This window comes from Coenobita brevimanus, chromosome 51 (assembly GCF_032717465.1).
Source record: "Coenobita brevimanus isolate Jiangsu-jjx chromosome 51, ASM3271746v2, whole genome shotgun sequence".
Lineage (NCBI taxonomy): Eukaryota > Metazoa > Arthropoda > Malacostraca > Decapoda > Coenobitidae > Coenobita > Coenobita brevimanus.
In genome coordinates, this window is record NC_137004.1 from 3,022,536 (window position 1) to 3,043,630 (window position 21,095).

General features: G+C 41.9%; 1 protein-coding gene and 1 pseudogene across 1 annotated transcript in view; one reads left to right on the forward strand and one right to left on the reverse strand.

The window, feature by feature from the left end:
- LOC145399971 (hexosaminidase D-like) overlaps positions 1–21,095 on the forward strand; it is a 54,293-nt gene that overhangs the window by 32,262 nt on the left and 936 nt on the right. Inside the window, exons 7-11 of the mRNA XM_080272466.1 lie at positions 261–332; positions 5,718–5,913; positions 6,106–6,270; positions 6,491–6,601; positions 20,244–20,330. Coding sequence (XP_080128592.1) covers positions 261–332; positions 5,718–5,913; positions 6,106–6,270; positions 6,491–6,601; positions 20,244–20,330 — 631 coding nt within the window. The remainder of the gene's footprint in view (positions 1–260; positions 333–5,717; positions 5,914–6,105; positions 6,271–6,490; positions 6,602–20,243; positions 20,331–21,095) is intronic.
- On the reverse strand, positions 16,426–16,545 carry LOC145400339 (5S ribosomal RNA; annotated as a pseudogene).

Below are 21,095 nucleotides of genomic sequence, written 5' to 3' on the forward strand. Positions count from 1 at the left end.
CACCAGGTGTCATAATCTGGTTATATGGTTACCACCCAACATAGTAAAAGGTGTCCTGGTGTACAGGAAACCATTTGGCTTGTCACTCAGCGTAGAGTCACCCGTAGACAGAAGGATGAGGAAAGAATGAAAGATCTATCTATCTATTGCCAGATGCCTTAATCCTGTAAGGGGTGGCCACAAACAAATTGCCTCCATGACTCCCTGTCCCCCGGCATAAAAATTGTGAAGTAATAGTGATTTTTTTCCTTTTACTTCAGGTAGTGGCATTGGGGAATTAGTAGAACCCATGGTGTGGCAGTATCAAACTGCAAATTTTGACTTGCCATCAGGTAAGTGGAAATATGCAGTAGTTTTTAGTACAGTGTACTTTTTAAAAACTAATTTAATACAGTTTACTAAATTCCTGAATACCATTTTATGCTCTGCACTCTCTCCAAAGAGGCACCTTCAGGAAGGTTTGTAAGTGTTTTATGACATAACCTTGCTGGAGAGTCTCTTGAGTGTGTGGAGGAGACAAGATATGTGCTGGAGGTGGGGCTGGAGGGCTGGAGCTAGGGTAAGGAGTGGCTGGAAAAAGTTCAGGGAGTTGTTGCCTCGTTTTACATTGACAGGGTTCTCCATCCTTGGTAAGGGGCAGCATGTGATGGTAGTGTAATGTTGTATGTAGTGAGACCTGGGCAGTAGAGGAGGAGGATGTTCATAGGCTTAAACGTACAGAGATAAGAATGATTAGATGGACACGTAGTGCATCCTTGCATGCCAGGCCTGGAGTGGTTGGGATTGCAAGTGAAGAGATGAGGGGAAGAATGTTACTTGAATGTATTAGTGCTGTGATGGGAAGGGGTAGACAGATGGTTTGGGCATATGCAGAGGGTGAGAAGTGTAAATGTTGATGGTATGGTTGCAAGAGGCAGACCAAAAAAATCTGGGGCAAGTATATAAGAGTGGGACCTCAAGGATAAGGGACTGAATAGAGAGACTGCTGGAGAGCAAACAGTGTGGAGAGTCATCATTAGGTGACCAAGGCTGATGTATGCAAACATGTTGAAGCTTTTATTAATGAACAACATAACTTAGATGATGTCTGTGGTAATGAGAGGAATCATCTGAGTCTCAGAAAGTTGAGAACCAAAATACCGTACATGGTATGAAGATTCTCCTCCAATTAGGACAGTATCTGGGAAGTGAAGGATCTGTGGTGCTCATGTCATTGTTTTTCAGGTGAGCATCTGCTTCACCAGTGTTTGGTGGTGTTCTCACACTACGCTGCCATTTCCTAGTTGTCATTTACCTGTGTACTTCACCATGTTCCCTCTCCATCACTGGGTGTAAAGCCATGTTCCTTTGAACATTTTTAGGCATCATGCAAAGAGACTATTTGCTGATATGAGTTTTTTGAGTCTTACTTGCGGCCTTATGTGTCTTGGACACAGTCTTGTGTAGGTGTCATTTTGTTACTGTACGATAATCTCTCAGTTATTTGTCATCACAAGAGCTGGCCCAATGCAATATCTGATGCCTTTTGCTTGGCTTGATTAAAACAATATCCAGCAAAATCAGACAATATCCGGCTCAGAAGCAGGAAGCAATTGATGGTACTGTGCACTTTCTGGCAGTGAGGCTTATCATCCGGCTTGGACATGGGACCCAATTGGTGGCAGGCAGACCCCACAGTGCCACACCCAGTCATATTGCATTGCGGAAACAGCCCACCCAATGCACCAAGCCTACCATCGCTCTCTGTCTCTCATGTGGATGCCACATAATGAGGACATATCCGCGCAGTCTGCATTTGTGACCCATGCAGTAGCTAACCCCTGGTGCTGTGACTTTAGTCTATGGCCTCCCATGCTTTGCTCTTTGCTGTAGTGCTGTGACTTCCCTTGTGGCCCCTCAGTGCTCTGTCTAATGTATAGTGAGGATGTATCTGTGTGTATCTGCCCTCCATCGATACCAACACTAGGTGTGTACAGTGTGATTATGATGATATTATGTACTGTATGAGTGGCAAGTCAAATGGTTTTCTGTACACCAGGAGACCATTTACTATGCTGGGTGGTAACCATATATGGGGTGCTTGGTGGTTTAGTGGGTAATTGCGGCACTCCAGTCGGATTGAGCCAGTAAAGGTTTATATCCAAGGGGTGGATGGGGTTTATTGCTCATGTAATGCCACTCAGGGATGAGTGAGGCTGGTCACTCTCATCTTAAATTTCAGGACCATCTTGCTTAGCCCCGGGCTCCTACGCTCCTCATGGGGCAACATAGGATTGGATGATGGATGGATGGATTACTGTACTGTATGTACATTACTGTATCAGTACCGTATTGTATTTCATGCTTGATTTTAATCTTATACCCATGGGTAATATTGTTGGAAAGTTTTTAGGATGGAGGGTTGAGATGGATAGCTAGGGGTACTGACACATTATTTGGCTTGACACCAAATGGATAACCAATTGGGGATACCTACACGGTATCTGGGGTTCTGCAGTATCTGGTATGGGGGTTGGCTGAATTACACCAGATGATTGAGAGATGACTGTATTACTTTATACTTGTATGTATTAAAGTATACTGTATATTTTGTTGCCAGTCAGTGATATCATTTAACTACTCATTTACATTTTTTAAACAGTACACATTCTTCTGGATTTGGAGAAAGCATATGACAGGGTGGATAGACAAGGATTGTGGAAAGTATTAAGAATATATGGAGTAGATGGAAAGTTGTTGAATGCTGTGAAGAGTATGTATGATGGTGCTAAGGCTGCAGTGTGTGTGGATGGTGAACTAAGTGAATTTTTCTCTTTGGAGGTTGGGTTGAAACAGGGATGTGTCATGTCTCCATGGTTGTTCAATCTGTTCATGGATGGGGTAATAAAAGAGGTACAAGGTAGGGTAGTGGATGTTGGAGTGGTTCTGGTGAGAGAGGATAGTGTTTGGAAACTCCCTGTACTGTTGTTTGCAGATGATACTGTGTTGTTAAGTGAAGACAAAGGGGAGCTGCAAAGCTTGGTGGATGAGTTTGGGAGAGTGTGCAAGAAACAGACTCTAAAGGTGAATGTAGGGAAGAGTAAAGTGATGGTCTCTGAGAGAGGTGAAGTCAGTGAATGTACAGTGAGGTTGGATGGTGAGGAATTGGAAAATGTGAGTACGTTTAAGTACTTGGGTAGTGTGATGAGTAAGGATGGAGGTTTGGAGGGTGAAGTGCTTGAAAGGGTACAGCAGGGAAGAAAGGTTGCTGGTTCTTTGAAAGCAGTGATAAGAAACAGAGAAATGAGGATGGAAGTGAAAAAGTTACTACATGACAGTATTGTGATACCAACTCTAACGTATGGAAGTGAAGCTTGGACATTGTTGGAAGGACACAAGTCAAGAGTGAGAGCAGTGGAAATGAGTTACTTAAGAGGAGCCTGTGAAGTCACATGGAGAGACAGGCTGACGAATGAGGATATAAAGGAGCGTTGTGGTGTGGATGTGGATGTGGATGTGATAGGAAGTGTTATGAGGAACACACTGAGGTGGTTTGGCCATGTGGAGAGGATGGAGGGTGAAAGACTGACGAAGAGAGTGTATATGAGTGTGGTGGAGGGGGGAAGAGGGAGGGGGAGGCCGAGAATGAGATGGAGGGATGGGGTGGAGAGGTATATGAGAGAGGGGGGTGTGAGTTGGGAGCAGGGCAGTGAAATGGCGGGGGACAGGGCGACGTGGAGGCGATTTGTTTGTGGCCACCCCAAACGGGATTGAGGCGTCTGGCAATAGATAGATAGATAGATATATGTTCTTCTGGGAGGATCCCCATTACTTGTACAGTACCAGCTTGCCTGCTGATGCCTTTTTACCCCGTGGCGCGTCATGTATGGTCTGCATTATCCTGGTGCCACCCTTATGTGGAAATTCTTATATTGTCTCAAGCAGACATAGGGTCAGTTATGAATTGAAACTGATTAGGAAAACAGGTGAATTAGAATTGACAGCTAAATACCTGTATATTTTTTTTTCTTATCAGAACTTGAACAAAAGGACAAATAAGTTAAATATACCAGAAAGAAAAAAAAAAAAAATCATACATCAGATAACAGGTATCCTCCATTTATTAAAACTCTGTAACAGTTGAACTTAATATGCTGTGGGTTGAAGTTTTGGGAGAAACTAATTTGGGGAAGCAAGTTCCAAAGAGACGTGGTTCAGGGAATAAGGTAATTCTGAGAGACAGAGGTTCTGCGGTATGGCAACGTGACAGTGATGTCATGAGTGCTACCAGATGCCCGTGTAGCCTGGGAGAAGGCGTGGAGAAGTGGCACAATGAATGCTACTTCATCCCACCATTGCCATAAAAGTACAGTTGGGTCTCGTTGTTTGATAGGGATGCATCATGAAAAAATGTATTGTGTAATTATATATCATATAGTGCAGTTGATATAACATAAGTTCATTGGGATTAGGGAGGGTGCCCTTGACTACAAAACATAAAATCTAAAAAACCTTACCATTTTAGGCTTGCCTTTGGCACCCCTTAGTAGCGTCATGCTTTCCACTAGGGATAGTTTGCTTGCCAGACATGATTTCCAGGTCACAAGTTTCAGTATCTCACACAAAAAATGTTATTACAGTCAACCCTTTCTATTCGCAGGTTCGCTTATTCGTTAAGTTTTCTTGGAAATTATTTTAAAAATTCATGGGAAGATACTTCCTGCCTTTCCCACAGCATCATCTGCTCCTTGTGGTTCATAAGTGATTATTTTGCATGTTTTCCAAGAGAAATATTGTCCTATACAGTTAAACTGCGCAGTTGCCCTGTATAGGTAGTAGTAGTAGTAGTTGTTCCCTAGGCAGTCTGGTCAAACAGCCCCGAGCCCTTTAGGAAGGCCATGGCCGTGACCGGGCTTTCCCACAGAGCTCTCAAGGAGTGTATGTTGTGTTGTTGGCGTAGGTGATTGTGTGCAGTGCAGTCTTCCATAATGTACTTAATAGTATGGGGTGCTGTGTTACATCCTGGACAGGCATCAGCAACGGAGTCATCCAGCCTCTTCTGGTAGCTTAAGAGGGCTGGATGGTGCCTACATCTCAGCCTGGTCAGGTGGACCCTGTCCTCATGAGGAAGATAGGATTCAGTGGGTGGATGTCAGGAGGCCATGCATGCAGCTGTCAGTTTCCCAAATATGGCAATTTGTCAGTGTAATGCACTACTGAATGAAATAGTGTGTGCCCAACTATTCATAAATTTAAGGATATGTGTGATAAAAATGATTTAATACATGGGACAGTACAAGCTTGACTTATTCCTGTAAAGGTACAATTAGGTAAGATAAGTAAGAAGACACACACACGCACGCACGCACGCACGCACGCACGCACACATGCGCGCGCGCGCGCACACACACACACACACACACACACACACACACACACACACACTTGTAAGTAAATACTGTGCTTCTCCCTCAGTCCTTAGTGTCAAGAGTATTAATTGTGGAAAATTCCTATGCATAAAGTGATGGATACGCCTAGTATAGTACAGCACTGTAAGATGATGGTAGCACAATATTGAAAATAATCCCATCATCACTGTTCTGTACAATGAGTAGAATTTTCAGAAGCCAAGCTATTAGAAGATGATATACTAATCAGTACAGGTTGCATGTAAAGAAGCTTTTGTGCTTTTTATGGTAATTGGACTGTATACTGTATATAATTCTTTTGCCTTTCAGATATATTCAGTAGATACTCATCTATATTTAAAGGCTTGTGGACAGCAAGTGCTTTCAAAGGTGCTACTGGGAGTACTCAGTTTTTACCACCTATTCAGCACCACATCAATAACCAACTGACCTGGAAAAGGGTCTTATCAGAGAATAAAGGGGAGATAAAGAATTTTAGAGGTATTGCCCTCACAGGTTGGCAAAGGTTAGTAAATGTATTTGCATTAAAATATTTTTTTGTGATTCATGTATTTTTTTTTTTTTTAATGAAGTGAGTGATTTTACATATGAAAATAAAATTATAATCTGGAACATTTAGGTATGTATTATATTTAAAGACCTGTGAGTTCAGTTGCAAACTTAAAATTTATAAAAAGTATTATCTTACTGGACACAGATATGATCACTATGCAGTGTTATGTGAACTGCTGCCTGTTGCCCTGCCCAGCCTGTGCCTGTGTTTGCGAGTCTTAACACAGGGATCCTTCACTGAGAGTGACCATGACTATGTGTCACAGGCATTGGGTTTTCCGCACCGCATTAATGTTTTACCATTCCCAAGGTAATTTGTAAATTAAATTATTTTTTAATACATGTATGTGATAACAGTTGGTTTCAGTAGTGACTGTTATTTTTCATGTTCTAAGTAGTGTAAGTAAACTGATTAACCGATTATGGCACATTAGTATTATAGGAGTATATTACATAAGAAAAGTCCAGTGTTTGCTGGACCCAGATTTTCTAGTCAATCATTTTTTTTTTTTTTTTTTTTTTTTTTCCAGGCCACAAGTAGTGGAGCAAGGAGCTAACTTCCCAGGCCACAAGGTGTATGTAGGTGTCCAGATGTGGTCCAACTTTGTCTGTAAATACCAGGCAATAAGTAACTCTGAAGGGTAGGTCTTGCATGCATCCATAAGTATTGTACAGTAATATCTGTATCCTTGCATTTCACTTGTTTGTTAGTTAAACAGATGGTGCCAGGAGCGGCTGTTAAAATAGTACAGTAGGATCTCACCAGTAACGATTCGACAATAACGTTTTCAGCAATAACGGTAAGTTAGAATAGATACCCAGTTTCTATAATAACGTTTGGATTCACTTGAATAACAGTTATTTTGTGAATGCCAATTGTTATACTGCAAATATGTCCATAACAAGATGAGGAATGAAACAGACAAACAAGAAGAGATGAAGGAAATTGCCGAAAATGTGAGCAGCAGTGAGGAGGAGATGGAGGATCCTCCCCTCCCCACCTCCCCTGACTCGCCCACCGCCGTGCCATCCACCTCCACTGCCCTACCTGACTCACAATCTGCCTCCCCCTCCACCTCCACAGCCCCATGGAACTCACCTGCTCCACCTGGCATACCTGCAATCCCCAACATAATGACTTGCTGCATTCTGGAAGAAATATAACATTCAACAGGCCGTAAATTTCTTCGTCAATGCATGGAATAATACAACATTGGCAGCCATTAAATATGCCTGGTTGGCAATCCAGTCACAATTCAAGTCTGCTGAGAAAGAGAAAGAGCGGCCATCAGAATTAATGACTGATGATTGGACTTGTACATCAGATTTCAAGAAAATACCAGAAACAGTATCACAATCGAGTGAATGTCCGCCATCAGTCACTCATCACTCACTCTTTTTCACAGAGCTAGCCAGCCGAGGTAGAACAACAGAGCAGGGTTGAGTAGATGATGTCACTGGGGACTTTCCTGAAGATTTTGACTTTATGGGGTTTGATGAAGTGTTGATGGAAGTGGGTGACCATGGCGTGTGAGGCAGGAGTGGGGATGAGGCCAGCAAGGGGTCAGGGGGTACACTGCAGTAGCGTCCATGCGCAAGCCTTGAAACAATCGTCATACCAAACACCCCATAACTCCTTTAAGATGAGTTTTATATTACTCATGATGAATTAAAAACTACTCTTATTATTTCAGCTAAAAAAAAGTAGTGATAGGAGGGCTCCAGGTGGGAAAATTAGATAAAAGTCCTGGAGTGGCAGCACCAATAAACCCTTTATACATGTATTTTAATGTCACACAAATAACGTTTTTGCTAATAACGGCATTTTTCTAGCACCAGTTAGACGTTATTGGCGAGATCCTACTGTATTTGCTGCCTGATGGTTGGCTTGGCTTCAAGAGCAGTACAAGTGCAAGTCCTAGTTTTAGGGTACTTTATTTGACATTCCTTTTTAATGTGGCAAGTCATCTGTAAATAACAGAGTTTGTTTATCAGACTTCCATATTTTCCTTTGAAGTTGATTATTGTACTGTAAATGGTAAAAGAACAGTGTGACTTCAGGGATAAGGGGCTGAATAGGGAGGCTGCCAGAGATCGAGCTGCGTGGAAAGCCACCAGTAGGTGACCTAGGTTGATGCATGCAAACATTTTGGAGCCCTATTAAACAATATGAATGCCATTTTCTGGTAAAAGTGAGGATAATTTATAACACATCCCTGGCTTGTAACAAAGATTGCCTTCCAAAGAAGCTGCTTCATCAGCAGATATATACAGCATCTATCAGATAAACAAGACTAGCACATGGTAGCATGAAACACTTCTTTTCATAATGAATAATAAATTGATTTTTGTTTTTTTCATCAAAAATTAAATGTCATCATCATTAGCTGCTGATGCCATGATGTCTGCTAAGAACACACTGATGCAATGCATGGTTGTTCATATCCTGCTTAACACTCCCAAGTATTACCCATCATAAAGCACAGTACATAGCAAACCACACATTCGAGGTCTGTTTAGAAAGTGTCTTACCATAGGCTTTAAAAAATAAAAAGCCAACCTGTTGAGCTAGGACACTAATCCCCCTCAAAGTAACATTCTACATTATGAATGTTAAAATCACCCAAAACAGTAATTTCAGTGGTAAGGATGAGGTTAAGCTTAGTCAACTTTGTGGATATGGAGTCAAATATGCTGGGTTGTGACAAAGCATTGGGGGAGCAATAAACTACACAGATGTACTGTAGTTGGTGATATTTAGATAATTTAGTTTATATAATGAGTAATAAAAATTAGCTGAAGTGAAGTTCAAAGTAGTTTAACTGCGAATTCAGTTTTGATGTAACAACAGGTACCACCCTTGTAATGGAATTTTATGAGGAAATGATAACCAAGAAAACAAAATGGGGATATGTCAGTAGAGGGAGAGATTTGGATTTCTGTGAATGACAAAGAGAACAGAGTAAATTAAAATGAACAAGAAAGAAAGTGAGGGGAGGTGGGAGTAGGGGGGAGGGAGAGGAAACGGGATAGGACTCGTACGGGAATGGTGCTGAACTCCTCACTTGAGTCACTCTTGCTCAGTTTCGTCATAGGACTGAAAACGTGAACATCTCTTTTTCAGATTCACATGTAAGCTGACAGACACAGTTATTTCTTTAACAGCAAGAATTATGGATATATATTGTACTGTAGGTCATATGGCATCTTGAATTAGTACATAACTTCACTGAGCATGTGTATGTGTTGGTGGATGATTGTTTAAGAATGTAGAATACGGTAATGAATAACCACAATACTTACACAGTTTCCAACTTAGGTGAATGACAAGAGAACAGAGTAAGAATTAAGACGAATGAGAAAGAAATTGAGGGGAGATGTGATTAGGTGGGAGAGAGAGGAAACGGGACAGGACGCCTACAGTAACAGTGCGGAGCTCCTTACTTGAGTCACTCTTGCTCATTTTTGTCTTTGGAATGAAAGTGTGAACATCCCATTTTCAAATTCACTTGTAAGCTTATGGACACAATTACTGTATTTCTTTAACAGCAAGAAATATGGATAGATTATTAAAATGTGATAGCTGTAGCAGCCACAGCAGCAATGCAAGTGAAGGAAATCAAGCAGCTGTAAAGAAAAAGAAAACACATCTACCTAAATATCGGCAATACAGGGAAGATTGTGTGCTTTTTGGATTTGCGTCTAAAAATTGTGATCCTCCGAAAGCTTTTTGCTTCTTTTGTGGGGAGATGTTGGCCAACAGTAGTATGAAACCAGCTTACCTCCAATGTCACCTAAACACAAACATCACTGTCATGTTGGCAAACCGATGGAGTTTTTTAAAAGAAAACTTTCTGATTTTAAGTGCTCCCAGACAACAATGAAGAATGCCTCTACAACATCAACCAAAGCTTTGGAAGCATCTTTGCCTGTATCTTTATTAGTTACTAAAGCTAAAATGCCATTTAATGTAGCTAAAGAACTGATATTGCCAGTTGCAGTTGTTATGGCTGAAAAAGTGCTTGACAAAAAGGTAGCAGACAACTAAAGGTTGTTCCTTTGTCACAGCAAACTGTTTCTCAAATGGTAAATGAAATGAGTACAGATATTATTGATCAAGTTGTGAATAAGCTCAAGTTGTGAATAAGCTGAAATCAAGCCAGTCTTCTTCACTTCAGCTGGACAAATTGACTGATGTCAGTGGGCAGGCTCAACTTGTCTCATTTGTGAGATACGTTGATGGAGTTGATATAAAAAACATGTACTTTTTTGCAAATAATTAGACCACACAACCAAGGAAGCAATTTCCAGTGTTATTAATCAGCTCTTCTCTGAACAGGGCCTTAGTTGAAAATCCTGCATTAGCGTGTATACAAACACCGCTGCATCCTTGACCGGGAAAGTGAAGGAACTTGTTGCATGGATTAAGATGGAAAATCCTGATATAGGTGGACTCATTGCATTATTCACAGAGAATCATTAGCATCCAAAAAAATGAGTTCAGAGTTGCACAGGATACTGAGTGATGGCATCAGATTACAGTAATCAGCCTTATAAAGTCAATGCCACTTAATGCTCACCTGTTTCGCAGACTGTGCAGAAGCATAGGGTCTGAGCACACAGAGCTATTACTGCACATAGAGATGCGCTAGCTGTTGAGAGGGAGGGTACTCGCTAGGTTGTTCGAGTTGCGAGATGAGGTAGACTCCTTTTTATCAGAACATGGATCTCCTTTTGCTGCATTATTTGAAAACACTAAATGACTTGCACAACTGGCATATCTTGCAGACATATGTAGCAAACTGAATGAGTTAAATTTGACTGTGTAGGGAAATGATACATTCTCAACTTACATAATGAAGTTGGTGGTTTTCAAAAGAAAATAGAGTTGTGGAAGGAGATATGCTCAGGGGAAGATTGTACATGTTTTTCTCTGTCAGATGCATATTTTTCCAGTAACAATGATGAGAGAGAGACACTGAAATCAGTTATTGTGGTACATTTGAAGTGAGGAAGTGAGGAGTGTGTGCAGCAGCACAAACTGTTGATTTGTGATATGGTGCTTAAAGAACAAGTGATGAAAAAGAGGACTTATGTACCTAGGAGGAAAATATGGAAGCTGAAAAACCAAGTAGTAAGGGATGCCTTCTATAGCGAGTTGAGGAGAGTGGTGGCTGAACAGGGAGCTGTAGACAGAGGCGTTAATGAACAGTACATAGCCCTCAAGAACAATTTCTTGAGAGTTACTGATGTAACATGCGGCTGGACAAGAGGACCACCAAGACATAAAGTAACTTGGTGGTGGGATGAGGGTGTAGAAGCTGCAATTAAGGAGAAAAGAAGGCTTTTCCGGGAATGGAAGAAGGGTGGTAGCAAAGAGGAATATTTGGCTGCCAAGCGTAGGGCTAGAAGAGAGGTATACAGGGCAGAGTCTGAGTCACAGAGACAGTTACTTGATAACCTAAATCATGGGGAAAGGAAAAATATATTTAGGGTGGCAGGTCAGGTGAAGAGGGATAATCAGGATATCATAGGTGAGCAGTGTGTGAAGAATGATGAAGGAAGGGTAGTGGTGAACAGTGAGGATATTAAAGATGCATGGAGAGAGCATTATAACCGGTTGTTGAATGAGGAGTTTGACTGGGACAGGGAAGGTTTGGAGCCAGCAGATCCAGTGTCTGGCCCTTGGCCTTTGATTGATACTGCTACTGTGAGCGAGGCAATAGGCAGGATGATGGTGGGGAAGGCAGCAGGTGTGTCTGGGTTGACTGCCGAAATGTTGAAGGCCTCAGGCGATATAGGGGTGAGTTTAGTCACTGACCTGCTAAATAGGATTATTTATGAGTGTGTTGTCCCAGATGATTGGCTGAAGAGTGTAATTGTAAATGTGTATAAAGGGAAGGGTGATGCCCTGGAAAGAGGAAATTATAGAGGTATAAAGCTTTTAGATCAGATAATGAAGGTAATGGAGAGAGTTTTAGAAGGTATGATTAGAGAAAGAGTGAATATTGATGAGATGCAGTTCGGGTTCATGCCAGGTAGGAGGACCACTGATGCCATATTCATTGTTCGACAGCTTCAGGAAAAATATATTGGTAGGAGAAGGGATCTTTATTTTGTTTTTGTTGATTTGGAAAAGGCCTTTGACAGAGTCCCTAGAGAGATGGTGAAGTGGGCAATGAGGAAGCTTGGCTTGGAGAAGTGGCTGGTTAGGGTGGTTATGGCCATATATGTGGGTGCTCACACCCAGGTGAGAGTGAATGGAGATTTGAGTGATGAGTTTTCCGTGAATGTTGGTGTGCATCAGGGGTCAGTCTTGAGTCCCATGTTGTTTATCATGGTACTTGAAGCCCTTTCACGTGACTTTAGAAACGGACTTCCGTGGGAGTTGTTGTATGCTGATGATTTGGTGTTGATTGCAGAGAATGAAAGGGAGGCGGAGGAAAGGTTTAGGAAGTGGAGAGATGGTATGGGGCAAAAGGGTTTAAGGGTAAATGCAGATAAAACAAAAGTGATGATATCTAGGGTTGGTGGCGGTACTGTCAAAGACGAGGGAGAGTGGCCATGTGCAGTTTGCCACAAGGGCGTGGGAAGTAATTCCATCTTGTGCGGTGTGTGTGATAAATGGGTGCATAAGAGATGTAGTGGTATCAGAGGTAGACTGCGAGATAATGCTGATTTTATGTGTACGGCGTGCCGGGGTGAGCAGGTGGAGATTGTCAGACGTGAAAGGATTGAACTTGCTGGTGAATCTCTTGAGTGTGTGGAAGAGTTTTGTTATTTGGGAGACATGTTGTGTGCTGGAGGTGGGGCTGGAGCTAGCTCTGTGGCTAGAGTGAGAAGTGGTTGGAAGAAGTTCAGGGAGCTCTTGCCTCTCCTGACATTGAGAGGGCTCTCCCTACGTGCTAAGGGGTCTTTGTATGCAGCGTGTGTTAGGAGTGTAATGCTGTATGGCAGTGAGACCTGGGCAGTGAAGGAGGAAGATATTCACCGGCTCAGACGTACAGAAATGACAATGATTAGGTGGATGTGCAGTGCATCCCTGCGTCCAAGGCCTGGAGGGGCTGGGTTTACAATGGAAGAGTTGAGAGGTAGGATGGGACTGGAGTGTATTGGTGTTGTGATGAGGAGAGGTAGATTGAGGTGGTTTGGACATGTGGAGAGGATGGGGGATGATAATTGGGTGAGGAAGGTGAGAAGTGTTAATATTGGGGGTGGGGTTATGAGGGGTAGACCGAGAAAGACATGGGACGAGGTCATTAAGTGTGACCTTAGGGTTAAGGGACTGAACAGGGAGGCTGCAATGGATCGTGCAGCGTGGAGAGCCGCCATTAGGTGACCAAGGCCGACACATGCAAGCATGTTGGAGCCTTTAAAAACGAAACAAAACGATTTGACCAACCTTATCTGTGCGTTTAAATCTTACTTTTCTGGCATATATTAGAGATCTGTACAGCTGGATTGGGTTGGAAATCCATTCCTCCTATCTGAAAATAATAAGAAGCTTCCCATTTGAGGAGATGATTAGCACAAGGCCCTAAGTGCCATATTTTAAAAATGAGTAAATGAACTCTAAAGTTGGAGAACTGTTGTGTAAAAACTATTAGGAATAGCAATGTGGAGGTTGTTTCACTGTAAATTTTAGATATTAAGTTTTATTGTGTGTATCATAAAATTCTGCACTTGCATGCATGGGGATGAAATTGGGTGAAAGTACCGGTACTCTATAAACAGGTAAATATTGTTCACCAGTATAATTACAACAACACAGAATAAGTTTATTTGTGTGTTAGTGCCTGTTTTTCATGTGTTTCTTACTAATAAACACAAATTTGGGACAACACCAACAAACAAAAAACTGGTAAATCAATAATGAACAAAGAACATAACACTAGGAAATCAGCCATTATGAATATCAGTAATGATAAAAACACAGAATGAACAAAGCATCGCAAACAGTAATGGAGAAGATATGTGTTTGTTTCTTTATAGAAGTGTTAGTTTATTAATGATGGGTATTATGCAGTAAACAAGCGCAAAGTATCGTGAAACACCGAGGGAAGCAAAACAGTCCGTCAGAAATGCTGCCAAACTGGAGAAAACAGCCGGGAGTATCAACAAACAACCCAGAGAGGGTCTAGACCAAGCATAGTGATTGGTCTGCCAATTAGATTCACTTTGTGATTCGCCAGTGTTTTGAAACACATGCACTCACTGGGTGGTGGCTGAACTAGCTAATAGGATAGCGTAATGTCACCCCACTGAGATATGCGACCTTGTACCTATACTCTGGCGGCAGGAGAGGCAGCCCCCAGCCACAGGGAAGGAAAGTTACCTTCATTCAGTGGGATTTTTGACCATATTGCCAATATCACAAGGCCTCAGATACACATTCCTGGGATAAAGGAAGGATGGGAAAAGACAATGGCATACTTAACTCGATTTTTGCTGCGATGGCATATAAGTCCTTGTGCTACTCACCTCCTCATTTGCCTTCAGGAAGCACTGTTAAAAGTGTGTTCAGACCATGGCCTTAAACTGGTATAGGAAAATTCAACCCTCACACGGTTTTGGAGCTGTATAAAGAAGGAGCACCCCGGCCTAAGAAAGAAGGCTTTGGATAACCTTCTGCCCCTTGGGTCTACCTACCTTTGTGAAGCATCTTTCTCTGCAGTGAGCATTATCAAGTCAGAACAGAGAAATGAACTAAATGTAAACCTGGAACAAAGCCTGATCACTGCAGTAGCCTTTCTACTGCCCAGAATGGCAAAAATCATCAGTGAACATCAACCCCCCCATTTCACAATGAGTTGTGAGTAATGTTCAAGCATTTTTATGTTATTAGTCTTTTTTCTTTACTATACTGAATAATAATTTATTGTTCAGCACTCACATCATGTGAACTTTTAATATAACTTGCATTCTCCTTCCAAATATTGAATTTAGTTAGTCATGGGGGTACTTAACCCGTGGAACATGCAATTACCTTTTTTATCCCACCCTGTGGTGCACAAACAATGGAAAAAAAAAACAGTTTTTATTTATTATAAACTTGAAGATAAACATCCAGGGCATCATCTGGTGAAGAAAAAAAAATCTCTCTCTCTCTCTCTCAGTCTTTGCGTAGCACCACACGTAAGTTTGCATAGGAGAGTAGTGAAAAAATTTAAAAAAAATAGTTTTTGTGTTTTATAAACATGAAGATAAACATCCAGGGTGTCATCTGGTACAAAAAAAATTCTCTCTCTCTCTCTCCATCTTTGCGTAGCGCCATGCATAAATTTGCATAGGGGTGGAGTAGTTAGCGGTGATGTACGGCCACTGGAAGGTTAGCACAGCCTGAGCTGTGGCTTGCAACGCGATGCTTCCCAGCCTGAGCTGTGGCTCGCAGTCCATGGGTTAATGGTAGAAGATGGTAACAAGGGGTACAACAGGCAAAAAGTTTGGACAACACTGATGTAGGTCGTACTTATGAAGGACTGTGCCAAAATCAACCTGGTAAGTCCAGTGGTGTATAAGATATGGTAGTTCAGGTCCTTTCAAGTTTGTTATATTCATTCAGGCCATACCTGTGAAAGGTTATGCTAAATGCCAGCTTGGTGTATAGAATGATTTTCATTTGCTATGTTTATAAAGGCTCCAACCTGCTTGCATGCATTGGATTTGGTCACCTCACGAGAGCTATGTTTCTCAGTCTCTGGCAGCCTCCTTATTCAGTTCCTTATCCCTGAGGTCACACTCTATGGCACTGTCTCAGGCCTCTGCTGGTCTGCCTTTTACACCCCTACCCTTGACATTCACACCTCTCACTTTCCACACCCAGTTGTCATGTTTCACCTCATCTTGCCCAGATAATTTCAGTCTACCTCTCCTCTTAACAACACTAATACATTCAAGTCACCTCCTTCCTCTCAACTCCTCTGTTGCAGTCCTAACCATCCCAGGCCTCTCATTCAAGGACACTACACATACATCTATAGTCGGACTCGCGCCCGTTTGCGGCTGTGGTGTGGCCCGCACCTGTGTACAATGGTGCCACGTTTCCCCAACTTGCGATGTGAAACGGAAGCTATTTATGTACAAGGCATCACAAATTCGATAAATTCAGATGAATAAAACTTACACTTGTGTATTTTGATGGATGAATCAACAGTAATCTTATTATGCATAAAATATTTATACAGTAACACAGAAACATGGCATACATATTGTACAGTGTTGCTAAAAGATATTGTAGTCACTTTTAATGGTTTTTAGCATAGTTTTAAGGTGGGTAATAATATCACAGTTATGGATATAAGATAATGAGCCTGAAAAAAGAAGAAATATGCCAATATCCAAAGTCCCATCCATCCATCCATTGCCAGACGCCATGTATCCCAAACGGGGTGGTCAAGGGCTTAGAGTTAATTGTTTTACAGGGAGGGGCACTAATCCTCCACCAACCCCACTTGACACGTAGGGATGCCAACAGCATCTGGTGTTCCCAGGCGGTCACCCATCCAAGTACTAACCAGACCCAACGTTGCTTAACTTCGCTGATTGGACGGGAAGTGGTGTACTCAACGTGGCAACACTTACACACCCAGTCTGGCCTAAAATAAACTACGTACCCCTCCGTATACCCAACCATAGCTTGTACAGGTGTTGCTTGGGAAAAATGCTCACATTTACTGGCTTTTACCATAATTTTAAGGGCGAGGACTAATCACATTTATAATCATAAGCTAATATGTAGGACAAAATAGTAGGCATATGCCAATACCGAAGTGAACAAAAAAAAAAAAAAAAAAACTATTCACTTGCGAGCGGCAACACTTCCACACCCAGTCGGTGGCCTTGACAGATAGCTTCCCTACAAAGAGAGAGAGAGAGAGAGAGAGAGAGAGGCAGGAGAGGGACATGCATTGAATGCATTGTCGGCATCACTAAATATAACAAAACCAAATTAACAAATGAAAGCACAATTATAAATAACTTATAAAAGAATCAGAAGTACTCAGGGTGGCTCACATTTCCCGCCAGGAGAGAGAGAGAGAGAGAGAGAGAGAGATAATGGTATAGAAAACGTGGCAACACTGTACACAGGTGCGGGCCACACCACAGCCGCAAACGTGCGCGAGTCCTACTATAATCATTGCCATTTCTGTACGTTTGAGCCTATGAATATTTTTTCTACTACTATTGAGGTCTCATTTTCATACAGCATTACAGTTCACTCACATGCTGCATAGTAGAATCTCTTTGCACAGAGGGAGAGTTCCCTCAGTGTCAGGAGATGCAGCAACTCCCTGAGCATCATCCAACCACTCCTTACCGTAGCCACAACGCTAGCTCCAGCCCCATCTCCAGCACATAACATGTCCCCCAAATAATGAAAATCCTCCACACACTCAACAGACTCTGCAGCAACATCAGTCCTTTCACATCTCTCAATCTCTGCATGCTCTTCCCAACACACCACATACTGTACATGAAATCAGCATTATTTTGTAGCCAACTTCTAATACCACTACAATCCCTTATGCATCCACTTATTACAAAAACTACATGAGATGGAGTTACTTCGCACACCCTTGTGGCAAACTGCATGTGGCCACACACCCTCTGCTTTTACAGTATTGCCACCAACCTAAGATATCACTCTAGTTTTTTCTGTGTTTTCTCTCAGACCATTGTACACCATTCCATCTCACCATTTTGTAAACCTTTCCTCTGCCTCCCTCTAATTCTCTGCAGCCAACATCAAGTCATCAGCATACAACATCTCTCATGGGATTCTATCTGTGGAGTCACATGAGAGAGCTTCAAGTACCATGATAAATAATAAGGGGTTAGAGACTGACCGCTGGTGCATGCCAACATTCACAGAAAACTCATCACACAAATCGCCATTCACTCTCTCGTAGGTGCAAGCACCCTCATACATTGCCATAGCCACTCTAACCAGCCACTCTTTTATCATAAGCTTTCAGTGCCCATTTCACCACCTCCCTAGGAACACTGTCAGAGGCTGTCTTCAAATCAACAAAATGAACAGCTCCCTCTTCTTCCCTACATATTTCTCCTGTAGTTGTCAGACAGTGATTATTGCATCAGTGGTCCCTTTGCCTGGCCTATAAATCCACACTGCATCTCATTAATATTCACTCTTCGCCTTGTCATACCTTCCAGAACTCACTCCATCACCTTCATTGTCTGGTTCAAAAGTTTTATGACTCTGCAATTTCCTCTCACCAGGTCATCACCTTTCTCATTATACACGTTTACAATCACACTTATCAAACAGTCATGTGGAACAACACACCATGTTTAGTCAAATTTATCAAGTCACTAACTATACCCTTTCCTGTATATCCTTATGCCACCAACATTTCAACAGTCAACCCAGACACTCACAGCCTTCCCCCAACCGTATCCTTCCGATTGCCCTGCTCACAGTAGCAACATCAATCAAAGGTCAGGGGCCAAATGCTGGGTCTGCTGACTCCAAATCTTCCCTGTTCCAGTCAGACTCCTCATTCAGCAACCGGTTATATTGCGCTCTCCAAGCATCTTTTATATCCTCACTTTCCACCACTACATTTCCTTTGGGGATATTTGGGGAAAAAAAAAAAAAAATCCATTATGGCTGCCAAAAAAGTCTGTCAGTATGACTGAAGTGTACATCGTGTATGAGTAGTCTGGCTCTTGTGTGATATTGTAGTCCTAGTTAAATTTGGTCTGTGGTTACTGAGATATCTAATGTTCACTGGGTGAGGTGGATGGAAGAGAGTTGGCAGGATGGCCTGGGATGGTGATGATTCACAGGACAGGGCAGAATGGGTACCTCCAGTAAAGATGAGCATTATGTGAGGCACAGCATTGGTGATGAAAAGAGGCTGTTTGTGAGGGGGAGAGGAGAAGAAGGGGTATTGTGGGCAACAAGGAGTGGGTTGGATGGACTGGAATATTGTTACATTCAGAAATTATTGAATATAGGTGTTGTAGGTAGCTACAGTAGAATGATAATAAACATGACAGAGATTTAATCAATTTTCTCCAAGCAGAACAAGAAGAATGTAAGCATGCATTGCTCTTGTTTACAGTACCGAGCATTTCATGACATAAGTAAAAATCATATGTTGTTAACAGTACTAAAATCTCCAAGTTTTACAGTACCATTGGAAAGAGTTAAGTGGCCACCATCTATCCTTGACAGTAAAACTTTATTTAACCATGTTACCCCAGTGATAAGTGCTGGAGAGGGACACTTTCACATGGAGGCACTGCTGCTCTGGTTATACTATACAAGCATCCCTCAACTTCCTCCTTGTCCTCGCAGAGGAAAATGGTGAACTGCAGAAGTGCAACTTCAGTCTGCACTCCATTGGGTTTACGTTCAGAAAAGCTTGGGACCACGGTCGCAATTCAGTGATGTAATACTTGTTTTATTCTCACTATTTCCAAAGCTTTTACTCAGCTAACTATTGAATTTTCAGTCATGTCAGTCATGGGATTAGATATAGCGTTAATTAATCCCTTCACTAGAGATTTTTTTTTTTTTTTTTTCCAATCCTACATTGCCTCATGAGGAGCATAGGAGCACGGGGCTAGGCAAGTTGGTCCTGACATTTAAGATGAGAGTGACAGGCTCACACATCCCTGAGTGGCATTATGTGAGCAATAAACTCCAATCACCCCTGGGATATAAGCCTTCACTGGCTCAATCCGATTGGAGCGCCTTGATTACCCACTAAACCACCAGGCACCAAAATTTGGTTATATGGTTACCACCCAGCATAGTAAATGGTTTCCAGGTGTACAGGAAGCCTTTTGGCTTGTCATTCAGTGTAGTCACCCACAGGCAGAAGGAAGAGGAAAGAATGAAGGAATGAAAGACAGAAGAGGGAGTGTAAAGTCACCCATAGGCAGAAGGACAAGGAAAGAATGAAGGAAAGCAAGACAGAAGAGGATGGAAGGAAAGAAGGATGGAGGAGAGGAAAGGGCAGACACCCAAGAGCAGCACTACATTGAGTGAGTGGATGGTGAGCACCACCACCTACCACATTTAAGTTAAATAAAATCTGGAAATAGGAATAAAATGTAAAAATTACATTGCTGGATTAAAGGAGTTGGCATCAAGTAGGTCAGGGTGTTGAGGAATCTTGTAGTAGTCTTCATAGCTTAAAGTCCCAGTAACACATGAGGTGAGCAAGTTTGCTGGTCTTTTATAATACTGCACTGAGTACATTGTAGTTGTTACTATGCTGTACTGTACTGTAGATTGTTCTTATCTTTCAGGATGTTGGGTTGGTTTAGTGATTATCTAAGATCCAGGAACTTCACAAATCCAGTTCAAGTGGAGAACATCATGAGCCAAGTCAATGAGTGAGTGTAGTTCAGTACTTAACTTTTGTATACACTTGACCCCTCATATCAGCCAAATCAAGGCCCACTTTTTTTTTTTTTTTTTTTTTTTTTTTTTTTAAAGGCAACATGAGGAAGGTTCACACATTCAAGAGTCTTTGTGGCCTAAAATTTTTAATTGTAGCATCATTCTGACAGGTATTATGAAATGCATCTTTAAAGAAAAATACAAAAAAATACCTGATGTGGTCAGGATCTGGAAGCCTGAATGAGTGTGTGGACCATTTCACTGGCCACAATGCTAATTACAGGTATACCCTGGTTTAACGATGCAGTTGGTTAGATAAAAACCCATCATTAGACGGGGTATCATATATCGGGGTAGATTGAACATGTAAAGTAATGGGATGCGTTTTTCAGCCTTGGGTTTCGCCCCCAACCAAGTCCAAAACCCACCCAAATGAGCCCAAAATCAAGTTAAAAGCCAATGTAAATGGCCTAACAGCTGTAAAAGAAGCTAGTCTAAGCGTGACACCTGTAAATAACTCACTAAAACCAACAAGTAAAGTCTGAAAACTGGAAGGTTGGAAAAAATCAGGCTTAGTAAACTGTACTGCAAAATGACAATGTTCACCCCACCTGTGACTAAAACACATTACTCTAAGTCTAGAAACAGTTTATAAATCAACTGAAATACAAAATTTAAGTCTAAAATATCATCAAAATCGGTTCAATAAAACAAAACCCATCAGATAACCGGGGACTGGCCATCGATAGGCGAAGTAG